We start from the raw sequence: 13,997 nt of genomic DNA, 5'->3' as shown, positions 1-13,997 counted from the left end.
CTGGTGAAAGAAGGTTGGCCGTGCCTGTTTTAAGGTATATGGTAGACAATCCTCAAAAAAAATAAGTACTGAAGGGTTGGAGACTAGCCAGCTGGGCTGCTTCTGAAGCACTGACCCTGCAAAGACCAAGTTCCTGGGCTCCTTCTGTGGCTTTTAGTGCTGAAGCTCTGCTCCCAGCATGGATCTTGGACTCCTTCTGTGGCTCTCTCTGGCTGGCACAGATCAGTTTGGGCCCGACCTGTCACCTACATCTATATCCCATACATGCTGTCCCTTTTAAAAAAATCCATTACTGCCCATCATCTTTGACAGAAACGTGGAGTCCATAGCTCTGCACTATTGTTATACGTGTTGCAACAAAATGCATCATCTTCTCCTTAGGTCGGCCCCACTTTGTCTGACCCAGGCAATTCCATTTCACACAGATGTCCCCTAGGCCTCCTGACCCCCTCATTAGCTCACCCATCCTTGTCAATGTGGAGGCTGCATAGGAAGGTTACTTACTTACTTACACACCCACCCACCCATCAGCGCCACACCGCTTCTGCTGAGTAGAGGGGCAGTCCTGCCCCTTCCTTGGAGCAGTGCAGCCCAAGTGCAGTGACAACTTCCTAGCTTGTGCTACCTTTAGGCAGTGCTGCAATGCCAAGCATTCATGTGAAGCAGCACAGTGCTTCCACAGCAGGAGGCAGGCAGGGCAGGGAGAGGGTGGGAGTATGGCTGGAGTAGGGGTGGGAAGGAAGGGGCACGGGACATGGAGGGGCATGGTGGGGCAGAGCAGGGCACTGGCCAGTGCCCCCCTGAAATCGCCACAGTGGTCTCTGTCTGAAGTATTGGCCTCTCCTTTTTGTTCCAGGGGACTGTCAGTCTCAGGGTCCCAATTTCTCATTGACTGTCCCACTTCTGTTTGGTACAGGGACAAGCCAGCAAAAGACAAAACCAAACCCAGTCAGCTGTAGAAAGGGGCCAAATAGCCCTTTACATAAAGAAACAGTTAGGAGACACTTGGTGGGGTGGGGGGAGGAAAAGGCATATGTGCTGGAACCAGGGATGCAGCACCCCCTGACATGATGTGATTCCCATTATCTAGAGGGTTTCCCATTTGATTCAAAAACAACAGAAGTCCCGTGGCACCTTATAGACCATCAGGTATTTTGGAGCATAAGCTTTCGCGGGCAAAAATCCGCTTCATCGCATGCAGTGGATCTCAGCCTCCCCACTAGAAAATGTGTTCAGCCCCCCGGGGCAGAGGGGGACAAGAGAACAGCAGGAACACGTGGGAGGGCGCCGAGGGGTGGACTTGGGGGCCGTGGAAGAACCAGGGTCTGAACGCGAGACGCCCAAGTGCCAGTTAGGAGCAGCCCCACAGGTCAGTGGGCGCCGGAGGGGGAGACGGGGGTACACATGGCGGCTTGCGGGAGGCGCGGCCACAGCACCAGGTAATTCCCCATCCGGCGCTTCCCGAGGCCGGTGCAGGAGACACGCGAGCAGCTCTTCCACCCAGCCCGGCAATCCCGGCCCTCGCCCCCTGCTGTTCGCTGCGGTTGTGGCGGCCTCTCCGGCCGGCTCGGAGGGCAAGAATGGGCGGAGGGGTGAACGCAGCCCCGCGGCTGAAGGGGGCAGCGCTACCTACCCGCTCCCGGTCCTCCTCCTGCAGGAGTCCCTTCTCCACGCACTTGTTAGTGACCTCCAGCGGCATCAGCTTGTCCACCAGGGTGCTATAGAGCACCTGCACCAGCTGCACGCACACGTCGTGCTCGGCCTCCTCCGCCGGCGAGGGCAGCTCGCTCAGGCTGGGGTTCACGTAGCTGGCGGCTATGTGGCTGCCCGCCTGCTGCAGCGCAGTGACAAACTGCTGGATCCAGCCCTGCTGCTGGCAGCCCCGCGCCACGGCGTCCAGCAGGTACCCGGCCGCCTGGGGGTCGCCCTGCTGCACAGCCACCGCCCGGATCCGCTCCTTCTCCGGCACACTCAGCCCGTCCAGGACGTCCAGCACCGGCGCCACCTGGATGCATTGTACAAGCCGGGGCCTGAAGCAGGAGATCAGATAGAGGAACTGCTCCTCTTGGGACTGGGCCGCCATCTCCACGGCGCCCGAGCTCGCCGTGGCAGGGCTGGGGGAGGCAAGTCGAGACGCGGTCCCTGCTCCGGATTTCCCTAATGCCAGCGGCAGGGGGGCTGCGATTCTCCCCCTGGCTGCCGTGGGGAGCTAACCCTCGGTCTTGCGCTCCTCGCGGGGGTACTGCGGGCCTGCTAAGGGTTGCACGCTGCGTTGCTGAGGGCCTGGCTCTGCCAGGCAGGGGCAGAGCCCGGCGCTTTTAAAGCGAACCCAGCCCAACGCTTTCGCTTTCGATTCTCGCGGGCCGTTCGGTTTCCAAACACCAGAGTCGTGTGCTAACTCTGCTGGGGAGCGGGGCTATCCCAAGCCGCGGGCTGCTAGCCAGGGGCTGGGGGAGTACGGAAGGGCGGAGGGGAGAGCACAGGAGCCAAAGGCGCAGTGGGAGCACACCCCCGCACCCAGTCACCGGTTCGCTTTGAAAATTACGTGCAGCGAAGCGTTGGATTCGATTTTCCTCCTGGTTTGGAGCTGCTTGGCCCCACCTTGGCCTTTCAGGGGTTCCTTTGCAACCCTGCGGCCACTGGTGTGTACATTCTTACACTGGCCATATCACAACAATGGCCTACTGCAGTGCCCCCCCCCCCGTCTCATAGAGCTGGAATGGACCTTAGGAGGTCATCAAGTCCAGTCCCTCACCCCTTTTTAAATTTATTTGTGCCAGATCCCTAAATGACCTCCTCAGGGACTGCACTTACACCCCTGGGATTAGCAGGCTAACGTCAAACCACTGAGCTATCCCTCCCTGCAGGCTCGCTAATAAGCAACACAGCTAACATCTGCCATGTTGTACTGGAGTTTGCACCTTTGTTTCTAATCTCTCTAGGGGAGACCCCCGGGCCCATTGGCCTGTTTTGGTTTGGAAGGTCTGTGGGAGCTTTTATAGGTGCACCCTGCTGTATGTGTGGGTCAGAGGAGGCAGCTGGAAGAAGCATACCTTGCTCCAGAAGTGGAAACAAGTGGTGGGAAGTGGAACTATGGAGTTTGTGCCACAGTCTCAGAACAGCCCCAGAGATGGGTCTGTCACGCAAGACTTACCTTATGGTAGAAGGAGTTGTCAGCTAGTCTTCTTCTTGCAGGTCTAGGCAATCTCAAGTGTCTGGGTTCATCTTGAACTTGGCATATAATGGGAAGCCAGTGACAAAAGTACAAAGTGTTAGATGTGGGCCTGGTAGCCAGGTTTGCTGAGGAGGTACATTGTAATATTCTGTATTGACTGGAGTGCCCTAGGTCACAAAAGCATGCATAGCTGATATCAGGTGTTCATCCATCAGGTTAGGATGGCATCTCTTTGCTAATTAAATATGGTGGGAAGCATGGTTTACTGATGCTGCTACATGACAGATTAGTATCAGCAGGGAATTCAGGAGCACTAATCTACAGGCTACAATAACCAGTTGTGTGTTTCACTAACCAGCTGTGTATGTTTTCTCTTTTCGCATTTTTTAAAAAACACACATTTCTTGAGGGCACAGCAATAGTGCAATCTCTTGCTTTTAGCCTCTGGAGATTTTAAAAATACCCACTAAATATCACAAGACTTGCCATGGGCAGGGAGTTGTGGGGGAAGGTAGCCCCCACCTCCCACGCCTTTTGCCCAAGCCACCAATGGGATTTTGTCCAATCCACTTAGAATCCCAATTCAGGGGGTGGGATCAAAATCATAGACAAAAATCCTTCTCCTCTGTCACTGCTGCCTCCTCCTTCTCTCCCTGCCCAGGGGGCACTGCCTACCTGCAGCAGCAGCCTCTTCCCTAGCAGAGGTAGAGCCTTGAGGGCAGGGATGGGGAGGTATTGGAAAGCAAGCCTGTATTCTCCCTGCAACAATGACTCCTGTGGAACTGGTTTTCACTTCTCACTATGGCTGTTGCAACCTGGGATATGGAGGTCACACTCAACAGAAAACTCATTACCTAATACATAAATTGTTAGTCTTTAAGGTATGACAGGACTGTTTGTTTTTTGGGAAACTACAAACTAACACGGCTGCTCCTCAGAGACTATTTACTCAGGTTTGGATAAACCTGGCTTGGGTATGTCTACAGCTCATACTGGGGATGTAACTTAGCTTGAGCAGACATACTGTTGCAGTATTTGAACTAGCGTGATGCACATAGCATAGCCATAATGATGCAAGAGATGGCTGGAGCTAGGGGGGTTAAATATGTGCCTGGTGCCTCAGATGGTGATGTACCTGGCATGGTTAGTTCCTTGCATTCACAGCTACCATCTATTCTTAGCATGCTAACTAAGAGAGCACTAGTGTGGGTATGTGCCTCCATATTAGGACTCAAAGTGTAAACATCTTTCGTGTCATCATTATAGCTCACTGTTACTTGCATAATCTGGGGGGTGGGGGGTTGAGCTTTCAAAATTGGCGTATCTAAGTAAAAGCATCCCCTTCCACATTTGGGCATTCAAAACAGCATTTAAGTCTTCCAAATACTCTAGTAATCACTTGCTGAAGTACATTAGTTTCTATGAAGTCAGTTCAGTCCTGTGTGTCTGGTTGTCTGTTCTCCTCTTCTGTAAAGTTGTCGAATAATGTTCTTATCTGCTGTGCAGTGAAGTTTGTCTTCGGGCACATGTACACATACAGTGCTGCAGCAGTGCAGCTCTGCCACCGCAACGCTTAGTAAAGACACTGCCTATGCCCATGGGAGAGCTTCTCCTGTATTCCATCTCTGTGAGAGGCAGTAGCTATGTCAAGGGGAGAATCCCATTTTCAACAACCCCGACTGACATTTATACCAACATAGTATGTAATGCATACCAAGCTTTGTGAATCACTTGCAACCTTCGATGAAAAACTCTATGAGCCTAATACAGATCCCACTGATGTCAATGAAATTTTCCCATAGATTTCAGTGGCCTTTGGATTAGGTCCAAATAGTACAAAATGTTAAATACTTAAAAACGTGTCTAAGTGACAGATGAAATTCATTGTTGATAATACAAAGTAATGCACATTAGAAAATGGAATCCTAACTATATATAAAATTAGCTGTTTCAATTCAAGTAAGATCTCAGAATCAATATGGATAGTGGCTTGTTGTGGGTTGATGTGGAGGTTGCAGGGGGTTGTCACTGACCACATCACCCACCCGCAGCCCAAAGAAGGGTCTGGACAGCCTTTCTGTACCCCACCCACACCCCACCTTTGCTGTACATCAGGCCCTGCCTCTGGGACACTAAACAGGGCCAAAGTCTGGTCCCAGCAGCAAGGGTTTGCCTCTCTCCCCTTGCGCTCATCAACAGTGGTTTGTAACTTATCTTTTTATCCTTTAAATAAACTTTTGTATCTAATGACTAGAAGATAGCTAATGTGACCCAATATTTAAAGAGGACTCTAGAGGCAATTCTGGCAATTACAGACCAGTAAATCTAACATCAGTAGCAGACAAATTAATGGATACTATAGTAAAGAATAAAATTGATGGATGCATAGATGAACATAATTTGTTGGGGGAAAAAGAGAAGGGTTCTGTAAAAGGGAAATCATACCTTACTAATCTACGAGAGTTCTTTGAGGCACTCAATAAGCGTGTGGACAAGGGGGATCCAGTGGATATAGCGTACTTAGATGTCCAGAAAGCTTTTGAAAAAGTTCCTCATCAAAGGCCCATAAGTAAAGTAAGCTCTCATGGGATAAGGGGGAAGGTCCTTACATGGATTGATAACTGGTTAAAAGATAACTGCTATAAAATTTCAGAAATCAAATGCAGAGAGAAATATCTGGGCTGCAATTTATTTGCAAGTTTGACTCCATTAACCATGGATTAAACAGAGACTGGGAGTGGCTCGCAGCCTACAAAAAGACAGTTTCTCTGCTTTGGAAACAAAAAACAGTCAAGTAGCACTTGACTGCTTTTTGTTTTGATAGTATATAGACTAGTATGGCTCCCTCTCTGTTACTATTCTCTGCTTTGGGTGTTGACAGCTCCCCATTACACGCTGACAACGGCTCACATCCCCGTCTGATCTGACTTGTTTTTTCCTCTTTTGATAAATACTGTTGATACTGGGCCATTTCCACCTTGCTGAATAGACCTTGTCAGCTCTGGCCCTCCCTCTTACTGGGACCCCACTCTTTAAATACCCCTCTGAAACCACCCCCCCACTCATGCATCTGATGAAGCGGGTCTTTGCCCACAAAAGCTTATGTTCCAAATATCTGTTAGTTTATAAGGTGCCACAAGACTTTTTGTTGTTCTTGATGCTATATATTTGTCATGCTAGTTCATTTTCAGCGCTATTTCCATATCTGAAGTAGTGAGTCTGCTCCACGAAAGCTCATCACCTAATGAATTATTTTGTTAGTCGTTAAAGTGCTAAATGACTGCTTTTCTTTTGTTTCATGAAAATACAGACTAACATGGTTAAAAGACAGGAAACAAACAGTAGAAATCAACAGGACGTTTTCCGAATGGAGTGTGGTAACTAGTAGTGTCTCCCAAAGGTCTTTACTGGGACCAATCCTATTCAACCTATTTAAAAATTATCTGGAGAAGGGGATAAACAGTTGTTAACTCACAAGGCTAAGGCTGGACAGGATTATGGAATTCACTTCAACACAGAGCAGATGAGGGATAATGGACTTCATTAATCTTAACCACTCTAAGCTACTACAGGTTCAGAAGGTACACATTAGCAAGCAAGAAGCAGAACAGAAATGTACTCAATGGAGTAAGAGGCATTTTGGAATGCTTACGTCCCTTTCTGCTATAGAGAGTCCCAGTCCTGAGTGCCTCACATCAGGGCTGCAGCAGACATGGCTCTAGCTGGGGGCCCCGGGCACCTCTGAGGCTGGAAGTCCCTGGTGAGACTCAGCTAGGGGTAGAGCCTTAGGCTATGTCTACACTAGCCAAAAACTTCGAAAGGGCCATGCAAATGGCCATTTTGAAGTTTACTAATGAAGCGCTGAAATACATATTCAGTGCTTCATTAGCATGCGGGCGGCTGCGGCACTTCGAAATTGACGCGGCTTGTCCCAACGGGGCTCCTTTTTGAAAGGTCCCCACCTACTTCGAAGTCCCCTTATTCCTATGAGCAGATGGAAATAAGGGGACTTCGAAGTAGGTGGGGTCCTTTTGAAAAGGAGCCCCTTTGGGACGAGCCGTGTCAATTTCGAAGCGCTGCAGCCACCCGCATGCTAATGAAGCGCTGAATATGTATTTCAGCGCTTCATTAGTAAACTTCAAAATGGCAATTTGCATGGCCATTTCGAAGTTTGGGGCTAGCGTAGACACAACCTTACAGTGATTTGATCCCTTTGCTGCTTACTGGGTGTGTGCATACTGGCTCAGCATCACTTTTAATGTTCTCCCAGGGCTGAAGTCAAGGTTGCCCCGTTACTGGTTTCTTAGGTTCTCACATTCAAAGGCAGGCATCAGGGCTGATGTGGCTATCTGGTGTCTATGTTGATGGGGTTTAAGGCTGTAACAAGCTGTAACATAGCTATAGGAACTTGATTTTACTACAGGAATGGAACTTTCCACTCTTCCTCTTTGAGGCCTGAAAGCTGCTCTGGGACTTTTCAGTTTAGAAAAAGAAGGGACTAAGGGGATACATGATAGAGGTCTATAAAATCATGACAGGTATGGAAAAAGTGAATAAGGAAAAGCTATTTACTTGTTTCCATAACATAAGAATTAATGGTCACCAAATGATATTAATAGGCAGCAGGTTTCAAACTAACAAAAGGAAGTTTTTCTTCGCACAGCACATAGTAGGCCTGTGGAACTCCTTGCCAGAGGATGTTGTGAAGACCAGGGTTCAAAAGAGAACTAGATAAATTCATGGAGGTTAGGTCCATCAATGGCAGTTAGCCAGCATGAGCAGGAATGGTGTTCCTAGCCTCTGTTTGTCAGAGGCTAGATATGGATGACTACATGTTCTGTTTATTGCCTCTGGGGCATCTGGCATTGGCCACTCTCAAAAGACAGGATACTGAGCTAGATGGACCTTTGGTATGACCCAGCATGGCTTTTATGTTCCTATGAAGCAGATAAATGCTGCTCTACCTTGCTCTGCTCCTCTCGCTGTCTTGTTCTGCTTCCCACCACTGAGCGTGGAGGCAGTCCACACCTTCCCCCAAGCGACACAGTGGGAGCAAGCAAGCTGTGGCCAGGTTGCTTTGTTTCCCCTGCTACTGATGGTGAGTGTTGAAGGTGTAGTGGGACGGACTCCTTGCTAGTCCCCTTGGCTACCTGGGGACTTTGGCTCCACTGGCTGCTGACTGGCCCTCCTGTCCACATTGTTGAGGTGTATGTGTCGCCATTTATGCATTGCCTCTGATGGATAGTTTATGGAAAACATCTGCTAAATGTGCAGCAGTACACCCCAATGGAACTTTAGGAACGTTTCGGAAAGCTATTGATAATTAAACAATAGCACAAAGCCATTATATAAATCCATAGCATGCACACCTTGAATATTGCATGCGGTTCTGGTTTCTTCATTTCAAAAGGGATATATTAGAACTGGGTAAGGTACAAATAAGGGGAAAAATGATGAGGGTTATGGAACAGTGTTCATACGATGACAGATTAAAAACAGACTGTTCATCTTAGAAAAGGGACTATTATGGAGAGATATGATGGGGTCTATAAAATCATAACTGGTGGGAAGAAATTTTATTTTTTACTCTCACAGTACAAAAACCCAACTAACAGGCAGCAGATTTGATACAACCAGGGGGAGTATGCTTTCACACAATGCACAACTAACCTGTGGAACTCTCTCTCAAGGTATGTTATGGCAAAAAATATAACTGGGTTAATAAAAGAATTAAATAAGTTCATGGAGGATAGTTCCATAAATCAGGGATGTTAAAGTGTAACCAGTTAACTGATTAGCCAGTGTGGGCTGGAGCAATCCCCTGCCTACACAGGGATTATTCCAGCCCAGCCTCCCTGACTGCAGGTTTGAATGGTTAAATCTAGCCTTTAACCAGTTAACCAATTAAGTAGGATTTAACATCCCTACCCTAAATTGCTATTAGTTAAGATGTTCAGGGGCACAACCTGAGAAACTGTTACTAGATAACTGGGGACGGATCATTTGATAGACACCTTCTGTTAATTCTCTCTGAATTATCTGCTACTGGCCACTGTTAGAAAACAGAATACTGGCTTAGATGGACCATTGGTCTGACCCAGTAAGGTCACTCTTATGTGCTTAAGTAGACCCGTAGCTAGATACGTACATAGAAATTCTTATTTTTTAATATAGTCATCTGTTTATTTTCTCTTTCAACAGTTTGCTTTCTGTTTCCCTTTCTGTACGTCCATTTTGGGTTTTAGTTTCATTTCACTCTGTGCTGTTTGGTTTCATTGTCACATCTTATGGTTCCTTTATTTCTGGTTTGTTTCACGTATCTTGAGAAGGTGCCATGCTCCCTGAGATTTCATATTCCTCCACCTCTGACTTTCCTCTAATACTTCTCACCAACACATGGCCACCACCAGTCGCTGCACTTTCACTGAGTTTTACATTTTCTGAGTTAGGTTGTAGTTTTCCTTCACAATTTGGAACAGAGCTTTCTAACCTAAAGATCCGTGTTGCTAAGTAACATCTTCACCCACTTTTCTGAGCATCCCAGTTGCCATAGCACACTTGGTTATTACAAACACAGGACTATGGGGAAATAGATGGTAAGAGTGGCAGCCAGATTTTAAAGGTAAGTAACTACGGACTCAGACAGATGCCTAACCCTAGCTACCTCATGGGATTTTCAGAAGCACATTTAAACATTATCTTTGAGTAAGAAGGTGAGTTTGTGTGTTAAAATTTCTACATCAAGACATGCTGGAATCCACTTGATATATATGGAGTTGTTGAAAACCACACAACGATGAATGTATAGGTCACAATAATAATGTTTTTATTATAATCCTGTTCATGATCCATTGTTTTAATTGGTAAGTTAGGCTAAAACCAGGTATAAGCACAATGATTTGTTTGCCCAGCCAAGGAAAGACTGATACTACACTCTGGGGGCTATACTCATGCATTGCGATACTCAGCATTACCACATCGAGAGTAGCAGTTACTTTCCTAAGGGCTTATTTCCACTTAAGATAATAATTTGATCTACATTTATAGTGTAGACTTAAGGTCAACTTCTTAGCTTCTGAATTTACAAAGTTGAAGGTGTGTCTGCCCCTCCCTGGGCACAGGAAGTTGACAAAGTGTATCCCCAGTAGCTACCTTTGACTTTAACAGCAATGTACTGTGGGAAGCTGTCCCAGAATTCCTGCTGCCCATCTGGATTCTAGGTTAGGCTGCCAGTGCCTGATGGGACAAAAACATTGCAGTGGGTAGGTCTAGGTACATGTCATCAGCCTCCCATAATACATTTCCTCCCTCACCCCCTGCTTGAAAGCAATGGCAAACAATGTTTTCATGCTTTTTTCCCCTAGTTATTTATACATATGCCATAGTATGGCAAGCATGGATCCCAACCAGCTGCACACTGATGTTGCAAATACCTCACGTATTATTCTGCAGTTTCTCCAGAGCCTGGCCAGGAGCTGTCAGTGAGGAAGAATGTGAGGAGGCCACAAACACAGACATTCAAGAACCTATTGAGCAGAGACAAGCACTGACTGGTCAAATAGCAGTTATGCGCTTATGGGATGATGAACAGTGGCTACAAAACTTCCATATACATAAGGCCACTTTCGTTAACTTTGCAAATTGTTTTTTCCCCCACCCTGAAGTGTAGCAATACCAGAATGAGACCAGCTCTGACAGCTGAGGAGTGAGTGGTGATAGTCCCATGGATGCTTGCAATGCTAGACTGCTACCAGTCAATGGGGAAATCAATTTGAAGTGGGTAATCAACATTGGGGCTGCTGTTATCTAAGTAACCAGGACAATCAATACTCTTCTGCTAGGAAGGGCAGTGAATCTGGGAAACATGCAGGCTACAGTGCATGGTTTTGTCATGGACTGAGGCTGCCCGGAGGACCCCTGCCTGTGGCACACGGGACCGTGGATCTGCCCAGCTGGAGCATCCCTTCTCATGGTGCACCAGGGACCTGTGCTGCTCCAGATATGCTGGAGTGCTCCCCTGCCCATGGCAGCACTGCAGGCAGGGAAGCTCCAACTGAGCTGGAATAGCCCCAGTCCCTAGTGTGTCACGGGGACAGCTGGGGAGTCTGCGCTAGCCCAGCTCAGGCTCCTCCTTTAGTTGGTTAACCAGTTAAACTACCAGCTAACCAATTAAATTCAATGTTACATTCCTAGGTGAATTCAACCTTCACTGATAACTGAATCCTTTCAAGCATGAGAACCTATGCAAGGGAGCAGATTAAGGTTGCTCTGTTAAAATTAATTCTGGCATTTCCTAACTTTTGAGTACTAGTCATTTATAATCTTAATTGTATTTTAGAGTAATTGTGTGCGTCATTTTAATGGGATTCTAAAAAGAAACTAATGCCCTCTGCCCTGTAATTCCATCATGTGGCATCATATTGACACGGACACTGTCATCGTCAAGTCTGAAACCTTAGATTCAAAGAGACCTTTGACACTTTAGCTGATGGACTAAATACTAGCAGGAGGAGACTGTCGTCCACTATGTAGACCAGCACTGTAGGAAATGAGACACTTTATCATGGATTTCTTAGATACTCGCTGATAGCAAAGGAATGGTGGGAGACAGGAGTCTTAGGTTTCATTCCAGGCTCTGGAGGAGAGTGTGTTCTAACAAGCAGACTCCTGTGCTGCTTTTCCTCAAGCTTTATTCCTTCTGCCCCATCCTTCCCCACCTGTCCCCCTGTTAAGTCCTGCCTCTTTCCTGGCCCAACACTCTTCACATACCTAGATAGAGTTTCTATTCCTCAGGCTTCTCTTCCCAATCTCAACATCCTTGCCCAAATAGTCCGTGTCTCCCCATCTAAACTCCTAGACCCAGTCTTCCCAGTCCCAAATCAATCTGTGCAGCTATTTCTAGTCCACAAAGCCTCCCAGCTCCCTGCACAACTAGTCTCCTTTTTCCTCTGCCCAGGTTCCTCATCCAACCTGTCTCTCTCCTTCCATCCTAACCCCTACTCATTCACCATGTAACCTGCTCCTACTTGTTCCAGGTATCAGTCTCTCTTCCTAGAATGCTCATCCTAGATCTGTCCACACCACTGGGCTCCATGTTTCCCAGCCAGTCCCAGTTCTCTCTCTACATCCTGAATTATTGTTAGATGTCTGCCTCCCTGGGCATCCTTTCCCTGCATCCATTTGACTCCTCACCCAGCCAATTCCTGACTATTAGGCTGATACCAGTCTCCAGTACTAATACACCTACAGCATTTTTGCTCCATGGCTCCTATTTGCAAACACCCCTGTCCTCAGCTCCTAGTCTCCTTATCCATCAAATCCCCAACTCCCACTTCCAGTATCCTTTCCCCAGCTCTATCCACAAGTCTTCGTGTTGTACGTAAAATAATTATGCAGCATCTTTTGCAGGGGGATAAGGCAAAATGTCACATTTATTGGCAGTACATATCTCAATCACTACTTTATCATGTGCCTATATCACATTCATGTGCTCACCCCCACACACAAGCACCCTGTCTAATTTCAGGATAGAGCTGACCAAATTTATGAATGAGACTTCTGTTTTGCTTTTTCTCTTCTGCTCCTACAAACTCATGCTATGGGGCAGGGATCAGCAACCTTTCCAAGGTGGAATGCCAAAATTTAACCTTTTGACCTCTATATTGTACGAGTGCTGGTGATATGTTTTAAAGTCACTAATAGTCATACTAACAACAGCTTCATTAAAAAACAAATTAAGATGCAGAGCTTTACTGTTTAGGTGGTGGTTGGTAGCATTAGCTGGTCTTTTGTTAATCCACAGGTGACATGGCTTTGAACAAGCTCCTGGATGCAGGGGGAGAATGAGGGGTGGGGCTGAACTCCCACCATGCAAGCCAATAAAAATTGGCTCATGTGCCACTCTGGGCACCCATGCCAGTAACATCAGCCCTGTTTTATGGCTTCAATTGGCCACCTGCAGGGGTCAGATAGGAATCTCTTTTCCTCAATGTGATTATTTTTAGCTGTGAAGCACCAGGGAAGGCCGCAAGTAGAAGTGGGACCTTGTGCCAGGAGTAAAGGCCCCGAGGTGCCTCAGAGTATTCTATATTTTAAGTGCATGGCTGGTTGTTTCTTGCTGATTGCTGTTATGTGAGGACAGGAATTTATTTGCACTTTAGACTGGCAATGACATTGGGATATTCTTTTCTGTCCACTGCAGTATGTGGGCATGTGTTACTTGCTCAGGGTTAGCCAAATCATTTCTCTGCCATTCTGGGGTGTATGGACACTGGTGCATTGCAGTCATTCCTATTCCCTCCCTGTGGCACATAAGTCTAGTCTTTCGGGAACAATACTATTTTCATCCATTGCACTTATTGGGCTTAATGCTTGGTGTCTAAAGCACTACATTTCTGCTGCTTTGTTTTGTTGGAGTACAGACTAACAGGGCTACCTCTCTGTGACTCTTCGACAGACAGGAACAAACATTTCCAGACCAACTTTAGATTTTGAATTTGAGGGTTATTCTACTACATAACTTACATAGGCCCTAATACCTCAAGGAGCATCTCCCCACAGGAGGGTGGGAAACAATCCACGCCCTTATTTAAACACGCATCCGCGACCCATCCACTCCCCCAGAGCCATACCAGCCTGCACCACCCCCTGCCCGGGCTTCATGGCCAGCAAAGCCCCGAAGCCCCGCCCCTCCGCGCCGCGCCGCGTCGCGTCACGTCACCGCTCGAGCTCTGCCAGCCCCTACCGCCCAGACGCCCAGCGTGTGACGACAGACGGGGCGGGGAGCCCGCCAGCCAATGGCAGGGCGCAGAGAGCCGGGGCT

General features: G+C 47.5%; 1 protein-coding gene across 1 annotated transcript in view; it reads right to left on the bottom strand.

The window, feature by feature from the left end:
• Nucleotides 1-2,419, bottom strand: part of IFIH1 (interferon induced with helicase C domain 1) — a 43,942-nt gene extending 41,523 nt beyond the window's left edge. Inside the window, exon 1 of the mRNA XM_075000751.1 lies at nucleotides 1,634-2,419. Coding sequence (XP_074856852.1) covers nucleotides 1,634-2,083 — 450 coding nt within the window. The 5' untranslated portion in view covers nucleotides 2,084-2,419. The remainder of the gene's footprint in view (nucleotides 1-1,633) is intronic.
• Between the last annotated feature and the right edge of the window lie 11,578 nt (nucleotides 2,420-13,997).

Source organism: Carettochelys insculpta, chromosome 8 (assembly GCF_033958435.1).
Source record: "Carettochelys insculpta isolate YL-2023 chromosome 8, ASM3395843v1, whole genome shotgun sequence".
In the NCBI taxonomy this organism is placed as follows: domain Eukaryota; kingdom Metazoa; phylum Chordata; order Testudines; family Carettochelyidae; genus Carettochelys; species Carettochelys insculpta.
Note: the sequence above shows the minus strand (reverse complement) of the source record. Positions and strands in the feature narration are given on the sequence as shown.